Source organism: Tenrec ecaudatus, chromosome 13 (assembly GCF_050624435.1).
Source record: "Tenrec ecaudatus isolate mTenEca1 chromosome 13, mTenEca1.hap1, whole genome shotgun sequence".
Classification (NCBI taxonomy): domain Eukaryota; kingdom Metazoa; phylum Chordata; class Mammalia; order Afrosoricida; family Tenrecidae; genus Tenrec; species Tenrec ecaudatus.
In genome coordinates, this window is record NC_134542.1 from 33,179,111 (window position 1) to 33,197,396 (window position 18,286).

Sequence of the window (18,286 nt, forward strand, 5' to 3'; positions counted from 1 at the left end):
TATCCCTGCTCAGAGCAGCCAATCCACAGAGAGGACCATAGGGCCAGCGCCACTGTGAGACACAGCATCCATCACTGACCCATAGCCCTGCAGGGGACAACACTGGAGACACCGAGTGGGAATTGTGCCCGATCTGACCCCACTAGGCTGATGCAAAACATTAAGGGCATACAACAGAACAGCAAAGGGAGGAGAGCAAGGAAGTCCCCAGGAAATACCAAAATAGACTTTGGGGCCAGGGTGTGGCACCCCATCAGACTCAACTGGAAAATACTCCTAAAGGTCAACAAACAGACCTTGAACTAGTTACAGGCTTTTCTTTTTTTGTCCTTGTTTTTGTTGTGGGTTTTTTTTTTGTTGTTGTTGTTGTTGCTCTGCTTTGCTCTGTGTTGTTTTTTGGTGAATATTATTATCTCTGCAGGTCTATCTAGATAAGATAGGCAGGATAAAAAATCTGGAGGAGAAAACAACGGGACCAATGGTTCTGGGGGGACATGGGAGAGGAGGAAGTGGGGAAAGGAAGTGGATGTTAACAACCCCAGGGACAAGGGAACAACAAGTGATCTAAAATTAGAAGCAAGGAGGGTGTGAGAGGCCTGGGAGGGATTCAACAAAGGCAATGTAACCGAGAGGAATTACTGAAACCCAAATGCAGGCTGAGCATGATAGTGGGACATGAGGAAAGTAGAAGGACATAGAGGAAAGAGCAGGAGGCAAAGGGCATTTATAGAGGTCTAAATACAGGCATGTACATATGTAAATATATTTATGTAGGATGGTGGGGAAATAGATCTACATGCATATATTTATAGATTTTGTACTAAGGTAGCAGATGGACACCGGGCCTCTACTCAAGTACTCCCTCAGTGCAAGAACACTTTGTGCTATTAATCTGGAATTCCATAATGCTCACCTTTCTGACATGGTCGCTGAAGACAAATGTGTGCATAAGCAAATGTGGTGAAGAAGTTTGATGGTGCCCTGCTATCAAAAGACATAGCATCTGGGGTCTTAAGGACTTGAAGATAAATAAGCAGCCATCTGCTGAGAAGCAACAAAGCCCACATGGAAGAAACATACCAGTCTGCCTGATCATGAGGTGTCAATGTGATCAGGTATCAAAGAACAAAAAATTATATTACTGTGAATGAGGGGGAGTGCGTAGTGGGGACCCAAAGCCCATCTCTAGACAACTGGACATCCCCTTACAGAAGGGTCGCGGGGAGGAGACGACCCAGTCAGAGTTCAGTATAGCACCAATGAAACATACAACTTTCCTCTAGTTCCTAAATGCTTCCCTCCCCCCCACTATCATGATCCCAATTCTACCTTACAAATCCGGCTAGACCAGAAGATGTACACTGGTACAGATAGGAACTGGAAACACAGGGAATCCAGGACAGATAACCCCCTCAGGATCAATAATGAGAATAGCAATACCAGGAGGGGAAGGGGAAGGAGGGGGAGAAAAGGGGCACTGATCACAAGGATCTACATATAGCCCCCTCCCTGGAAGATGGACAACAGAAAAGTGGGTGACAGGAGATATCAGACAGTGTAAGACATGAAAAAATTTATAAATTATCAAGGGTTTGTGAGGGAGGGAGGGTAAAAATGAGGAGCTGCTACCAAGGGCTTGAGTAGAAAGAGAATGTTTTGAGAATGAAGATGGCAACATATGTACAAATGTGCTTGACATGGATGCATGTATACTTGGATGTATGTATGGATTGTGATAAGAATTGTACGAGCCCCCAATAAAATGATTTAAAAAGAAGAAGAAGAAATGTAGATGCTTGGCTTTAACACTTGAGGGGTGAGTGAGGATCCTTGGGACAAAGCGGGGTAAGCAAAGATAGAATGTTAGGCAGGGGCGACTTAGGTTCGGGGCATATTGCCCTGGCACAGATGTGTGAAAACGCATGTTTGAATTAAATCAATACAGATTGAAATAACAGCAGCATTGCATGGAAGCAACAACAGATGACGTGGAAGAAGCATGGGACTGATTTGAGATTGCCAACTACTCGCTGCAGTTGGGGGAGAACCACAAAACTGTTTTGAAAAGTGCCTGTTAGAAAGAGGGCGAGGCTGGTTGAGTGTAAGAATGAAGCCAAAGATTAATGTTTATCAATTGCTTAATATATTGTTTTCATTGTGTCCAAGTAAATGACACTGGTTCTCTGAAGGGTGGAAGGGTGAAGAAGTCCTGATTGTTTTGGGTAGGTTTGCCAATTTCTGTAGTATAAATAGTCCCACCATGGCTGATTTCAAGCTACCAATGTGACATTGCTAAACATGAAGTTAGAAACAGATGCATACAATTGTCTCTTGGGAGCTGGTGCCAGCTGGCTCCAATGCTTCCATAAAGGCCATGTAAGTTAATTCTTAAAACAACTCTACAAGGTGTGTAATAGTTCTGTTTTAGAAAGAGGTAGTCAATGATCAAAGTCATGCTGCTTCCTGAAGAGTAATATAGGCAGATCTGTATTTCAGAAAAATTCCCCTGGCAGGAGTATAGAGCTGGGCTGGCTCTGTAAAGGGGAAAACAGCAAATATTCCAGGCGTTGTGGGCCACAGAGTCTCCAATGCAATTATTTACCTCTGACACAGCGCAGCCCAAGAGCCCCAGCCAATACGTAAACGAGTGGATGAGGTCGTTCACGAAAACGGTGAACAAAACCAGGAAGTCGGCAGATTTAGGGGAGCTGATGAGAGAACCTATTGAAGGGTGAGACGTGAGGGGAAGACGAGTCAAGGCCTGGCTGGGAATCAGAGGGCACGGCGCATTTGGAATGCCGTGGGTGGAATTGTTGGACTTTAGTCTGATGAGATGGGGCAGGTGGAGAAAGGGGTAGGAGATAAATGATGATGTCGAGGCTTCTGGTTTGGGACACGTTGGTACCTTTGGACATGAGAGATTCTTGAAGAGCAGGTTTCCTTGTAGGAAGTCTGTTGTTTCTTTTTTTCCCTGCATGGGCATCCTGATGGAAAGGGCCTGGGGAACATCCAGGTGATGATCTCGTAGGTGCAGCACGTGAGCTCGTGACACAGTCTGGACTGGAGGCACCAGGGCCGAGGGGATAGCGCGCACCTTGGCTGTGAGTGGTCTTGCCTGATGGGGTGTGAGGAAGTCTGCGAGCGAATCCAGGGAGAGAACGGAACTTCGGGATATCTGGAGGAGAACCCATGGAGAAGCACATTGCTGTAGACATGTCAGAGGGACAGCATGAAAGAGCGGTCAGTGACGCTTGACGGTCACGGGACGCTGCAAAGCACTGTCCTCGAGGAAAGGACTCATTCCCCAGCCCCAGAGAGGTCCTCTTAAGACAGCCCTCCCACGTACACCTCTGTGGATTGCCTCAACTAAAGAAACCGCCCGGCCCGATCTCACCTCTTCCAAGTGGTTCCATGGGATCCCATCTCATGATCACCAAAAATGAAAATGGGAAACCAGGTGCCGGCACATCTCAAGTTCCGACTCATGGCGACTCGCTCGCTGTACGCTAGCGAAGGTCTGTGTTCCATTGGGCTTTCAAGTGGCTGACTGAGGGCAAGAAGGGGCTCCTTAACCCTCCAAGTTGTTGGCTGCATCACCCAGGGTCTCCCCTGATCACCAGAGTGGGCACAGAAGCCTAGCTCTCGCCCCACTGTCTGGCCATTCCAGCGTCAGGCTTTGCGGCTGGGCTGGCAGCAATTCAGTGGGAGTGCAATGCAACTCAATTTCGCTTCCTTTCCCCTCAGCTCTGCCCACCCCTCCCCCATCTTCCACTGGTATTGAATTGAAACCATGTGCACTTGCCAACACCTGCTGACTAATCTCCATCTCAGCCCATGAGTCTCAGGAAGGCAGCAGGGCACAAATGCTCTTTCCTCTTGTACTCTGTTCGCCAGGAGGCCCTGGGTGGTGCGAGCCATTCCTGTATTAATGGAAAAGCTGGCCGTTTGAGTAGGGCCACGACAGTCTGCTTCTGAACAAGCAGCCACCACCCACCCCCTCCCCCGACGCATGGAAAACAGGTCTTTTGATCTGGTGTCGAATGGCTTAAACCCAGAGAGCGCGTGGAATCAACTGTGATCGGGCGAGACCGGCCCGTGCCTCCAGAGATGCCAGAAGCAAACTAGTGGTGACTGGAAACGAGGACTCTGACATCTTGTTGACTGAATAGAAGTTTGTTTTAATGCAAAATAAAACAAGTCAAATTTATAGATTCGTATATAACAACATCCAAAATATTTTCTGTGATACAAATGGGATTATCTTCAAAAGCTTGTAAAAAATTACAATATGCCAAAATAGGATTTCAGATAGCCTGTCTTCGAAATTCATGAGCAGGCTTGGTGTGAGCAGCACAGGAGACCCAGGAACCGTGACAATGGCAGGGCTTGTTTCTATTTCCCAGCAGTGAGCGGCGCTGCCCGCGTCACAATGGTTCTCAGATGTGTTCACCGTGCACGGTGCAGCGCAGGCTGCAAGAGACCCGCGGTTCCTTCCCTCCCTGCTACACTTGGGGGCCGAGCCCACTTCCGAAAGCCAGGCGTGTGATTCTACAACTACTTCTAGGGAGTTTCGCTTAGAAGTCACTGCATTGGAGGCTTGCAGGGCTTATGTTAAACATCTAACTGGGTTTCTCTTTTTCTCAGAAAGACGCCTCTGCAGGGACATCTAATGAGGACTACTTTTCTTGGTCTCCTTTCCAGCTAGGTCAGGAGGACGGCTAGTGTTAAAAAGCAGCACTGTGGGCCATTTCTGAACCCAACTCCGTGTTGCCTTAAATCTGGACCTTCAGTTGCTCATGGACTCAGAAAACACGAGGGCGTCTACCCAATTGAACGCCACTTTGCAGGGCACACGATGGAGATCTCAGAGTGTAACCCGAGGGCATTTGACAGGCCTCATTCTTCGTCATCTCAAGCGCTCAGGTATCTCATGTGCCAGCAGTTCCTACACGCCAGTGGGGGTGGGGCTACCGACGAAGGAGCAAGCACTCTGGACGCAGCCCAGGGACAGAGATGGAGTGTCATGGTTTCCCCGCTCATGAGGCATTCCTTCAGAAGTTAGGTTGAGTAAACAATTTCTGCCACTCTTTGGAAGGCATTAGAAGTCATGTTATTATTTTAATCAGTTGATAATAAAGAAAAAAAAGGTCATGCTATAATTTTACTTTACTGCTAACCATAAGGCTAGCCGTTTGAAAGCACTATCGTGTCCTTGGGGAAAAGACGAGGCTTTCTACTCCTGTAAAGAGTTCATCCCAGAAGCCCACTGGGGCTGTTCTACCCAGTCCTACAGTCAGCGCCAACTCGATGGTTTGGTGTGGGCAGCATAAAACAGTTACAATTGGCTCTTAATTCTTAGTGTCAGATTGGCTGGGCTTACTTGTGCTTTCTTACATATCTAGAATGGATAGTTTTACATTTTTCACTACATCAAAGATTCTGCTTGTAGGTATGACTGGTATCTGACTCTCCCGCAGCCCTGGAGAATCTTCCTACAGAATCAAAGCCTTTTCTCAAATTAACAATCCTGGACCTGGGGACAGAGTACCTAGTAAGCAAGGTCAACACAGGATTACCTTTATTTACCGACTAATTTGTAGGGACTGTACACATTGTTCCACCACATGTCAAAACTACCTGTGCTAAAGGTGAAGCACATGAAACAATCTACTACAGATTAGTAAGCACAAAGAAGCCCATGTTTCCCTGGCTTTGGGGATAATTCACCCACCAATTCTCCTCTCTCAGGAATGGCGTACGTGGAGTCCTGTGCTCATGGTTACAAGGTCTTTGCTTCATGCTATCTTGTGGGTGTTACACCCATCCTCAAAAGTCAAATACCAGTGAGCTTCAGTGAAGTTTGTCCAGTTTTGCATCTTGCAGGGAAAAAAATCACGGTTGAAGCAAAGGTGCGTGTCTTGGAGTTTGCCCCCCATCCCCGGAGAGGGCCTTTTGGATAAGCCCCGTTCTAGGCCGAGGGGAGGCGCACAGCCCAGCGGCACAGTGGATTCAGAAGACATGCTCGTCTTCCTTTGCAGGAGTGAATTTTCCAGACCCCAGAGCTAGGAATGCATCAGCAGGTGACCTGACCAGATAAAGAAACTTGGGTACATGTACACAATGGAAAAATATGCATCCCTAAAAATTGCGGAGGAAACAATGAAGCACCTCGGAGCAGGGATGAACCTGGAGTTCATCATGTGGAGAGAAGTGAGTCAATCACCAAAGGATACATATCGTATGAGACCGCTACTATCAGGATAAAAGCCAAGAAAACCCTGCATCCCATAGGACAAAGAATTGGGAGGTTTCCAAAGAAGGGAAGGCCAGGGTGGACGCTGAAGCAATGGAGTAGAGGACTGACAGGTGTGGCGGTGGGGAGCAGGGGGTGGGCTCAGGAGGGAGGAGAGAATCCGAGGGGTGGAGATGGGTGGTTTGGCCTATCGAATGTGGAATTGATGGCCTAAAATGCCATGTCCCCTCGATTCACAATGAAAAACATAGCTCAGTGTGGCCGGCTCCCCTTCATCATTCCACACCTCCAGCGAGGGAGACCGAAGGAGAGCCTGAAAACAGCCAGCGACTGGAGGCCACAGCCTCATTTCAAGGCCTAAACGACTCAGCGGTGAAATTAGCAGGCGGGCGGGCATATGCTGATGGGTTTGGAGTAGTTCTTCCTGCCACTCAATTCCAGTGGAATTGAGTTACGAGGAGACGTGATTGAGTTCTGCATATAAATGGAAAGCTATGTCCTGCTTCTGGACGTCTGCGGATTATAGTCTGATCTTCTAACAGCACCAAACACTGGGGGTGGGGGGAGTTCTGTAACCCTGGGGGTGGTGACAACTGGAGGGGGTTCACAGGCATGGATAAAGGTGACCTTCAAGCTGTTTGTCACTGTGGCTGGGTTTGCTGGAGCCTCTGTCGCAACATCACGAGGGCAGCTCTCCAGCGGGAGAGGACGAAGTCCGTGTTATGCTTGCGCATGGGAAGAGGACTGTGGGGATCTAGTTGGTGTTCCTTCTTTCATTCACCGGCTGACCCTCCGGAGTAGCACCTTTTCCCGTGTGTTCGCCCCCAGAAGGCTGCTCGGGAGAGGCCTGCGTTTCAGAGGGGTGAGCACAGGTGCGCTCTCTCTGCAAGAGCCTCTTCTCCAGCTTGCCATGAGTAGCTCAGTTGACGTGATTGCCACTGGCTGCCCCTTGGTGCCCTTAGCCTCCAGCTAGAGGGAAACGTCTGGCGTGGTTCTGTCCACTGAACACAGTGGGCAGCTGACCTTGAGTGCTTCCAAACAAGTTCCATTTCCCTGTCACTTTCATTTTCTTCCCGATGGTTTAGTTCGCTGGAGGGAGAGGTAGCACTGGACCTCTTGGCAAGGCATGCCGGGAGTTCTCATACTGCCTGGAGGGGAGCAAGGCCCTCACGCCGTACCCTGTCTGCACAAACTGCAAGCAATCCCAAGGTGCCCGGCTGAAGAGAGCTGGCAGAGGGCAGAAAACAGCTTGACAATCTGCTCCAAGAGAGCCCTAAGTCAATGGTGGTCTCGAAAATGATGCCTCTTGCAGTCCGGTAAAGAATGCTTTCTAAGTCTAAGACCAGCACTGTATGGCTCTTGGTAACAGATCTCTTTTAAATAATAAGAGTAAACTGGGCTAGCAGATAATCTATGCATTCAATGAGACGCTAATTTATTAGATCCTGTCAACCAGAAGGATTCTAATTGCACCCCACATATGTCTACATTCCTCTTAGGCCTTACGTATTTATTTTTGGGGAAATGAGGAAGGCACAGGAAAAGGCTGAAAGGGTTTCAAGATCGATGGGCAAGTCAAATGGCTGCTCCCAGTTTGGCTGTTTTTCCGACAGCCCTTTGTTAGGATTCTTATTTGGGTCTGAATGGACGTTTTGGACACTGTTGAAATAAAAAATCACAGATGCAAAGTTCAAAAGGAATTGTGCCGGGTGTGCCTTGCCGAAAGCACCTGAGAAGGCTGGGTTTCAGTTTTCAAAGCCCCAACACCATCTTCCCACCTGGGGACCTTGGGGTGAACCTGACTTTTCTTTAGGAAATACACTGGACATCGACTGATGTTGCTTTATGCCTCTTGTCCCTTCCTCTTTCTTCTCCCCTTCTTAATCTCCTTCTCGGCAAACTGTCCAGAAAGTCTTTGCATCTCCGGTAGCCCTGTTAGGAATCTCTCTCCCTGGAGACACTTATTGTCACTCATTGTCACCAGCTTCCTGCGAGGGGTAACTGCCCCGAGTTCCTTCCCACAATTAGCTCCTCCCTGTCGCAGAGTGCAGATGGGCATGTTTGGCACTAATTCTGAAGTCAGGATCTCCAGAGTCTTGCTTGTCATATGATTTAACAAGGTGGCCCTTTCTCCCAAATGAAAACCTTAGGGACCCCAGTTAAGATCATTGCAGGCAGGATCCTTGTTTGCAGGTGACCCTGGGGCCAGAATCTCCATGTTCTCATTCCTGGGTCATGGGAAGGAAGGAAAGGGGAAGCATGGGAGTTTCAGCCTCTGACCTGAATTTCCTGCTAAAAGCTCTGAGTGCGTTTCCCATCTTCTCCCAAGACCTAACACTAGACTTGCATTTTCCTGACTTTTATGCTAAAAGTGAGGAACCAAGGAATGTTTACTAGGAATCCCAGAGTGTCTACTACTAGAGAAGTGTAGCCTTCCTCCAGGTAAACACGGGTCAAGGTCACTAGTCACGGTTGCTGCAGTTTTGTTTTGTTTTCAATGAAGATGATTTGCTCCAGAGACCCTACATTTGCAGGCTCTCTGCCACTCCGCAGACTTGCAACTCCACCAGGGTGGCCGAGGCTTAGCCTCTGAAGAGATCATCATCCCTGGCTGAGAAAGCCCTGCCGGTCACTTCGGTGGTTGGCGTGTGTGTGCGCGCGCACGCACCCACGCACGCATGCACAAGGGTATACCGTGCACAAGGGTACACATCAGCACAGGCCAACTAGCCAGGGAGATAGCATATAGTCAACCTCCATTGTGATTTGCTCATTCGGCAGCCTCTCTCACTGAACTCACTAGTCTTAAACGCATCTCTGATAGATGGGTTTTCTTACAGTGCCCTCTTCTTCCTTCCGATTTCTCTTTCTTTCCCTCAGACTCGCCTTCAGGGGTTGTAACCTCAGTGAGAAAAGCCTAAGCTGCCCCAGATGACCCCGGAGAAGACCGAACAGGAAGAAGGTCCAAAGGTCTGGGCAGGGCACAGGGCATGTGAGATGCCTTCCTTTCTGGACGGATCTGGGTGGCATTCAATTATACAGCTGCAGTCAAGGGGTTCTTTTGCCGAGGATCCTGGGTTTGGTAGGGGTACGGGTCTGGGCTGCCCCCACGGGGCCCTGGTCTGCCCACTTCCTGGTAGGCCGGGGCTCTGTGGTGTTGCGGAGGGGAAGGTGGAACATCTTGCCGGAAGGGTCCTTTGTGCTGAGGGGCTGGCGGGGGTGGGTAGTACTGAGGATACCGGAGGTCTGCCACCCTCAGATCCGGGGGGCGGATATACCCCGCTTTGGGCGGATGTGCAGGATGAGGCCCTGGGTAATACGGAAGCTCCCTCTCCTTGTAGAACCCTCGAGGTCCAGCTGTCAGGTAGTCTGCAGGTCCTCCCCTGCAAAAGAAGAGCAGACCCATGTTAGCAGCTGGTCATGTTTCTCAGTCTGCTGTGCAGTCTGGAGTCCTGGTAGGCCATACTTCTCAGGCTTCTCTGCAGTGGAGTGTGCCATGGGCTGAGTATGACCCATGGATGTAAGAAGTAGTGTGTGCCTATAAAAAGAAGAGAATGAACTTTCTTTCCTCCCCCCTTCCTGTGACCAGACGTGAGCGGTCCATGCTGATGAAGGCAGAGCACAAGAGGGCAGGAGCTGGGGCTGCAACACTAGGGAGCCAACATGCAGCCCAGTCCAACATAGGCTCAGTACAACGTATGGACACAAGAGAGGGATATGCCTCTATCGTGATAGACCTTACGGTGACTTTCTTGTATTAGCCATGTTAATATCCTAACCAAGACGATGAGCTTGAGCCGCGACGTGTGCCGATCATTCGAATCCTCCCGGTCTCTGCTGAGTTCAGTCCTGGACATGGTCACTGAACCACAGGCTATTTGGAGTATCACTGTCCCATGAGTTGGAGTTCCTCCCCTTCTCGGTTTGTGGGGTGCTCCAAGGGGCCGTGGTCCTGGCTGAAGTAACCGGGTTGCTTTGGGGCTGGAGTGCTGAACTCCCTATGTGCTGGCATGCCTTCATGACCCCACGGTCCCTAGCAGTCCCGGCTCAGAGGGCTGGAATGTCACCCATGCAGAGCACCGACAAGGCCATGCTACTGCAAAGACACGCAGTGCTACCAGGCCAGTAGCCGGTGGGACAAGCCCCACCAGCTGCACCTTGAACTCTGGAGAAGGGAGACCACAGCAAGGTCTAGGGCCAGAATAAGCACGAACAGAGAGGGGCTCTGTCTGGATCTCTCAGCTGAAGACAGCATGCATCCCCGGCCCCATTTGGCATAACAGAAGCAACACGTCTCTAAACGATGTGCAGATGACCGCCTTCCATCTAGCCCGGGGTTAAACAGATGAGTTCTGTTTGCAGCTTTTAAAAATCCCATAAACCCACCACCAGATCCACCCCAGTGTTTACCGCCCCTCCTTGTATTTCTGTTTCGTTAAAGGAAACCGGCCACTAGAAGAAGTAAAGAAAAGCCTTCCGGTGGCAGAGTACAAGCTCCTAGCGCCCTTGGACAGAAATGACGGGGCTGGGAGGACACGGGGTCTGTGGTTAATCAAGGACTGCCAACGGCAGTCAGCATCACCCTGTCACCCGGGGAGTCTGCTGTGAAAACAACCGCAACATCCCTGAATCGAGGGAGGTTTGACCAGCTCTGAGCACGTGCCTGCAAAGCAGCCGCAGCCACGGCCGTGAAAGACAGACACAGAACCCTCTCACCCTATTTGGGTGGGGGGGGGTGTCCTCATTTGACTGTTTACCCAAAGGAGAGAGATCCCTGAGACGCAGGTAAGGCAGGCAGTAAAGCTTTTTAGAAAACAAACCAACCAAGACCAAGCAAAACCAAATGAAATCGTGTGTGTGCAGTTATTGCAGCACCTGTCCCTATTAGCCCGTGCACTTTGCTTGGCTCGATTTGACATGTCCCATGACAAATAGAGCAACAATACATCACGGATCACGATTTTCGACTTTCCCTTTCAAATCGAACCCTTCTCTGTTTTTATCTTTTATCACAAAAGGTTTAAAGTCCCCTCCCACCCCCAGTGCTCATTTTTATTTCCTTTCAGTTCCTGCTAGAGATTTCTGAAACACTTAAAAAAAAAAAAAAGGAAAAAAAGAAATCCTTACTCTGTGCTTTCCCTCAAGACCTAGTGAAGATATTTCTCTGCGTGACGTGAAACATGTGGTTTTGCTGCACTCATTTTAAGCCCCTGGGATAAATCACGGACATTTGCAACACACAAACATTATCTGCCTTAAAATGAACATTCGACTTCTGCTCCCTCCGGACTCTCTGAGTGCGAACGTTTCCTGTCTGAAATGGAAAGAGAGCAAGGAGGAATTCCAGGCCTTGGACCTTGAGGGTCCTGTCTCTCCCGGGAGAGTTCTCCCCCTTCAAGGAGACGATTATAAACGGCAGGCTCACCGTGACTTATTCATTCACTGTTTTAGAGAGACAACCCAGATCAAGTGGTGATGGCGCAGAAGCCACCCTGTCGCTGCTGGGACAGCCCAGGCCATGCAAACGTGGGGGACAGTGGCTCCCTGTCCTCCCTACCTTGTGCGTCTCTGACTTACGACCAACTCTCCCAGCGAGAACAGAGGTCTCAGAGGGGCAGAACTCAAGGCAGTCTTGTGGTCCCTTATTGAATGCTCTGAGGGGAGATTTTATGTCTGGGAGTTTGCTTAACATATGGCAGCGGCCCAGTCAGGTAGCTGTTCTTTGTCAAGGAGTGAAATCATAGAAACCCTCTTGCCCTGTAGAGCTCGTTCTAATGGTTATCAGTTTTAATGTTTCAGAGAGAAGTAAAACCATGAGTGGGCTTATCCAAACAAGGTTTCAGGTTCAAAGAGGACCCAAGGGGGAGCTTTCCCCCCCTATTCTTTCTTTCCTTTGGAGGGGGGGTGTTGCTATCGTTTGTAACACCTTTTTTTTACTGCAAAAGAAGCCTTTCCAGCCATCTGCTCCCATGAAGCTTGACAGTCTCCAAAGCCCTGTGCAGGATTATCCCTGGACTTGATGGCACAGGGTGTTTGTCAAAACAACATCTGAGCACCTGCCACTATGATTGGGGGGGGTGTCCCACGGGGAGTCACAGGGGTCACCCTCAGTTACAGAGGGCTGCCATCAGTCGGAGTCAAGTCGCCCCCATCGGCGGGCATATCCAGGTCAGAAGCAGTGTTTGTAGAAACTACAACCCCCAGTCTGTCCTGGGGGCCTAGGAAAAGCTTCTTGTGGTGTCTGATGGTGCATACTTTGAAGCAACTCTGAGAGGCAGCCTCCCTGGAGAGACGGATTAAAACGAGGGCCCAAAGAGCAAATGCCCCATCCCTTCATGACCCCCTCATATTCCGTGCACCGGCGGGAGTTTTAGTTGGATGTATTATGATTTCTCTGAAAAGAAAGCGAAGAAGGAACAAAGGCTTCCAACTTCACATCTAACTTCTGTAAGTCGTATGTACTCAAGAAATGAGAAATAGTCTTCTCTCTAATTCTTTGAGAATTCCCATCCTGGGAGTCTCTCTATACATTTCCCCCGCTTTTGTTGTATTTTACTTGTTCTTGGGCGCATTTCTGGGGCCAGAGGATTTAGAGTTTGCACTGACCGCTCACAGGGATGACCTCGGGCACCCCACAGCACCCAGTCCCATTCCTGCACGCAGCAAAGAATGTTGTGACAGCCAGACTGTTATTGATGTGTTGTGGATTATGTGCGAAAACATTCAGGAACACCCCCCTTCTTTTTAACAAGAGGTTTTCCATCTTTTGTCAACTTTTGTATGTCACTATAATTTTTTATTAAATAAAAATGGATGGAGAAGAAGAGCCTAGAAGAGTCAGAAAGGTGAGACTGGCCTCCTTCATTTTCTGGATGGAGAGAAGGCATGTTGCTAAAAATGCAAAGGCTCCCCATTGGAAAGACTGACCCTGGGATCGATGAAGGCCATGGACCCGTTCGTATCCTCCCAGCCACCCTTGGGCGCACATAGTTGTGCAGGAAACCTCTTTTCCCAGCACTCATCACAGTAGATCCACTCTCACCTCATCAGTTTTCACCCTGCCTCATGACTAGTTAAGCACTCCACTGGACCATGAGCCCCGGAAAGGAAGGGACCGAGTCTCATTTATCCAGCGAGCTCCCTCTTGCAGCTTCGCACAGGGTCTCGCACCTGGTAGATACGCTATACACGCTGGACGTGTTAAAGAGAGGCGCAGTAAAGAGAAAAAAATCCCACCAGCGCCACCGCCACCAGCACTGCTCACAAACCTGCAGAGTAACCCCAGAGGATCAGATGAGTGCTAGAGGGCGGCGAGTAGAAAGCAAACTCTGGGAGCCGATGACTGATAATGCTCGAGGCAAGGCTGCATGATGGCTGAGGAAAAGAGGCGGGGAAGGATGCTATGTGCTGAGAAAGCATGAGAGTGGGCCTAATAAGAATGATTGTAGACTTTATAAGGGTAAGAGCTATCATGTGAGTATTCGTCTTGTTTGCCAAGAACAAGACGCCCTGTACCTTATCTCCACTGGTTTGTATAGTGTTTGAAACAAACGCAGTGGGGGTGGGGGTGGTGCCAATGAATCTTGGACTTCAATTTACTTGTCTTGACTTACAACTAAGATCAGCATTACGAAGTGGCATTTAGGAAACTCTGAGCTATCTTGAGTGAACATTAGCTGGAAGATGAGCTTATGAAGAACAAGATTAAGTGAATCTATTAAAATACAACGACAACCCAAAAAACAGTTCAAGATGGTTTTCATTATGGTCAGCAAAGCAATTTTCTTTAATTATGTTATGAACACACCAATGCAAGAGTATATTAATGGACGAGCTTCAAAATGCAGTGCAGAGGGTTCAAATAAAGGCTTTAGGGAGATGAGGCTGAAGTTAACAGCCAGCCCTATGCACCACCGCTTCTCACACCTGGGCTCGAGGACTGGTGGACTTGAACCAGAGGCCCCCTGTGACGTCCAGTTGCCCTCTGTCCCAGTGCATCCAACCCTTTATGCAAAATACACATGATGGATAACTTTCATATAAGCCACATGTGCCCAAGAGAGCGAGATGCTCGGCTTATGCAAACGTGTCTATCACCAGCAGTAACTCACGGCTCTTCCCTCCCATCCCGGAAAACCCCAGGGACTCAAGAGAGAGAGGGCAACAGGATTGGGGGAGGGGAGCTTTGAGGTTGCGATCATTTATGGAAGCAAATCACTTGAGACCTTCAGTTCTACAAGGATCGGTAGCAAATCCTTGGCACGTAGAGCAGCCCTTGATTCATCTGTGCGTCTCGAGGCTGAGTTGAAGCTTTCTGCCACATTTCCTTCAATGAGCTCCCGTGTCAGGACGAGGGAGGGCAGATGAAGAACAACAGGGAGAAAAACAACAACAATGGAGAAGGGGACACATTTGTGGCTTTCAAGTCGTGTCATGTTGGGGGGGGGGGGTGGGAGGCGGGCAGGGATGGTTAGCAGGCAGAGAAACAAGACCTGCAGTAAAAAGTGTGAAACACCATAAAGAATTTATGAGCAAAGGGGAGGAGGTGAGGAGGCCCAGGTTAGGCACAAAGCTTTGGATTTCTCACCTATGAGAAAGATTCCAAAGGGCAGCCGGGCCGGCCATTGCTCCTTGTCATGTCTGTCAAATGTGAAGTGTGTGGTGAAAACAGTCTCTTGAATTTCCAAGGTAGCCTGTCTAGATTTCCTTTTTTGGCAAAGAGAAAGAGTGGCTATGACCAAGTTTGGGGGTTAAAATGGGAAGGTGTAATACGGCATGGGACGCCCAGTGCTGGTGAGGGGGCGGCTGGGCCCTTTCTGCAGAAGGTAGACAGAGTTCTGGGAAAGCCACGGTGGCTAAACGATACAGACTATTTAGTGAGAGAGCGAGTGTGGGGTTTCTTTGCAAACACTGCAAAGCTCAGGAAAGATCAGTGCAAACAAATATCCTCGCATTCACGGGAGTTGCCCAAGCTAAGTGGGCAGAGATGCTTCCCCTCAGTGTTTGGAATTCCTTCAGGGTCGGGTTTCTATGAACTCAGCCTTCATCCTGGGGCCAGGCACGATTGTGGTCGGCCAGGATTAGCAGGGGCCTCTGCAACATATATTACATAGCTTTGATTTCTGCAGAGTTTACAGAATCACAAACTGTCACGATCATTTGATGGCCTACGTTACAGAAGGGATGCGTGGGGGGGGGGGGGGACGGGACGCGGAATCCCACTTGCCTCGCTCACATTTCCCATTTTGGGGTGAGCAGAGGGACTGGCTCTTTGCTAAGAAGTGGAGCGTGGAGAGGTGCTCACAGGACAGAAGGAAGCTCGGGCCCTTGTCAGCACCCAGGAAACGTGCTCAGAGAAAATGGAAGGAAAGTGGTACAAATTGCATGCTCCGCAGAGGTTTCAATGCGGATGGTCAAAACCAGGCCGGCGAGGACACACACAGAAGGGGTCTCATTTTGAAAGTCCACATGGAATGCTTTTCAACTTTGACCACACACCTTGAGAATTTGGTTGTGAACAACGTGCTTGTACGACGATCCTGTATCGCAGCGTAGCAGATGTTGCATCGTGGGAAATAAAGACTCTTGATGAGACCATGGTGTTAATGGAAAGATGGGCCATTCTGACCCACCATCCCTCTGGTTGGTAGCTGAGAGCAAACTGTGTCACCCAGGGGAACCTTTGAACGGTTTGACGTATCAGTATCCGCCCACATTTCCCATCATTTCTTTCTGAAACCTGTGCACAAGGAGGTCTCTGATAGAAAACCACCTGTGGCATTTTGTTGTTGTTCCGTACTGTTGCGTCCCTTCGGACTCACAGTCCCCCCGGGCATGGCAGGCAGAAACATTGCCCAGTGCGGCACCACCACCACAATGGTTTCAGCCAACTGCTGCTGCCATTGTCTAGTCATCTTGTGGAGGGCCTTCGTCCTTTTCTCCAAGGCTGGATCACTCCACGAGTAGAAATCCTCCTCTTAATTTCACAGAGCAACTGGTGGTTTTGAACTGCTGACCTTGCTGCTAGCAGCCCAGTGTAAAACCCACGACGTCATCCTCTCAATGTTGCCACTAGAGGCTTAACATTTTCCTTCAGTCCTTTCAGCCTTGGGAATCCACAGGGGCAGTTTCACCCTGTCCTACACGATCTCTAAGGGTCTGAGTCGACTCTATGGTAGTGAGTTTGGAGCATGGTCAAACTGCAGGAAACATTAAAAGAAGATGAAAGGCAGCTACCGAGGGACAGTGGCAAAAGACGTGGTTGGCATCCTACCATTTCCAAAGGTACCATCCGATCAAGAACCCATGGTACTGAAGTAGAAAGTTCAAGGTGCACTGACAGCTTTCATAAAAACAAAGTTCCTAGAATTGACAGCAGGCCACTTAAAAAGTTTCCGCAGGCTGATGCTGCCCACTGAAAGCACTCACTGGTCCATGCCAAGAACTTTAGAAAACGGCTACCTGGCCAGCTGGTTGGAAGAGATCCATATTTATGCCCATGGAAAAGAAAGGTCACCCGGTGGAATGGAAATGATCGAGCGGTGTCATTAATATCACATGCCAGTAACATGTTACTGAAGATGAGGCAACCATGGTCGCAGCATTGGCAGGGAGCTGCCAGAGAATCAGGCTGGATTCAGAAGAAGCTGTGGGCAAAGGGCTATCATTGCTGAGGTCAGGTGGATCTTGGCCAAAGGGAAAGCATACCCGAAAGATGTTTCCTTGTGCTCCTGGCTATACAAAGACTGCAGATCATAACCAGCTCCGGATCACGTCGAGAAGAGTGGGAATTCCAGAACACTTCACTGTGCTCACGAGAAACCTGCGCACAGACCAGAAGGACGTCAAGGGGATAGTGCAAGGTTTAAAATCAGGAGACGGATGCATCAGGATTGTATCCTTTCACCAGACTGAATCAAGCTGTCTGCTGAGCAAATGATCTGAAAAGCTGAACTCTCTGCAGAAGAATGTGACTTCAGGGTTAGAGGAAGGCTCTGATCCGGAGATGGCAACCTTGCTTGCTGAAAATGAGGAGGACTTGAAACACGTATGATAAAGATGACAGACTATATACAGCCTTCAATAGGGATTACACCTCAATGTACAGAAAACAAAAGTCCCCCCAATGGGACCAAGACCATATGACAAATGAAGGAAAAACGGAAGTTTTCAAGAATCTCATTTGACTTGGCTGTGTAAGCAATGCCCACGGAAGAAGCAGTCTAGAAATCAAAAACTTACTGCATCGGGCAAACCTGCTGGCAAAGAGCAAAGCTACCCCTTTGAGGGCTGCTTGTTTGATTCAGATCCTGGTCTTTTCCATCACCTAATATGCATGTGAAAGCTGGACCGTGAATATCTAATACCGGAGAAGAATTGATGCATTTCAATGATGGTGTTGGTGGAGACTACTGAAAAGATCATGGACTCCGAGAAGAAAGACAGATCTGTTTTGGAATAAATACAGCAAGGATGCTCCTTAGAAGCACGGATGGGACGACTTCACTCCAAGCACGTGGGCTACATTCTCAGGAGAGACCAGTCACTGGAAGAGGGAATCAGGATGGATCAAAGAGAGGCTCAGTGAAAACGCAGAGGACCTTTAGGAGATGGACAGACACAGTGGCTGCAACAGTGGGCTCACACATAGCAACGGTCGTACAGCTGGCTTGGGTCCATGCAGTGGTTGGTATTAATGCATCACCAGAAGGCTGAAACAACAACAGTGATGGGAATTATCTGTGGGATGGCTCTATGTGAGGGGTCCTGAGGAGCATCGCACTTAAGGCACAAAGTGATAAGACTACCTTGCCCCAACTAGCTGCCCTTCCTGTGGTTGCTCTGGAGAAGGATATGGCTCACACATCTGGCCAAGCTAGAACTAACTCTAGCCTGCTCCACTCCAGCCAGAGGATGGATCCTAACAAATTACGTTTTCAATAATCTTCCTATCCCTCCGCTGTGACTTGATTTCTGACTCAAATCACTTCCTTCTCCTCTGGAATATTCCAATAGCAATACTGTATTGGGACT

The 18,286-nt window shown here is 49.1% G+C and overlaps 1 protein-coding gene across 1 annotated transcript in view; it reads right to left on the reverse strand.

The window, feature by feature from the left end:
• Nucleotides 1–4,169: 4,169 nt before the first annotated feature.
• PARD3B (par-3 family cell polarity regulator beta) overlaps nucleotides 4,170–18,286 on the reverse strand; it is a 1,162,664-nt gene continuing 1,148,547 nt past the window's right edge. Inside the window, exon 23 of the mRNA XM_075530369.1 lies at nucleotides 4,170–9,636. Coding sequence (XP_075386484.1) covers nucleotides 9,288–9,636 — 349 coding nt within the window. The 3' untranslated portion in view covers nucleotides 4,170–9,287. The remainder of the gene's footprint in view (nucleotides 9,637–18,286) is intronic.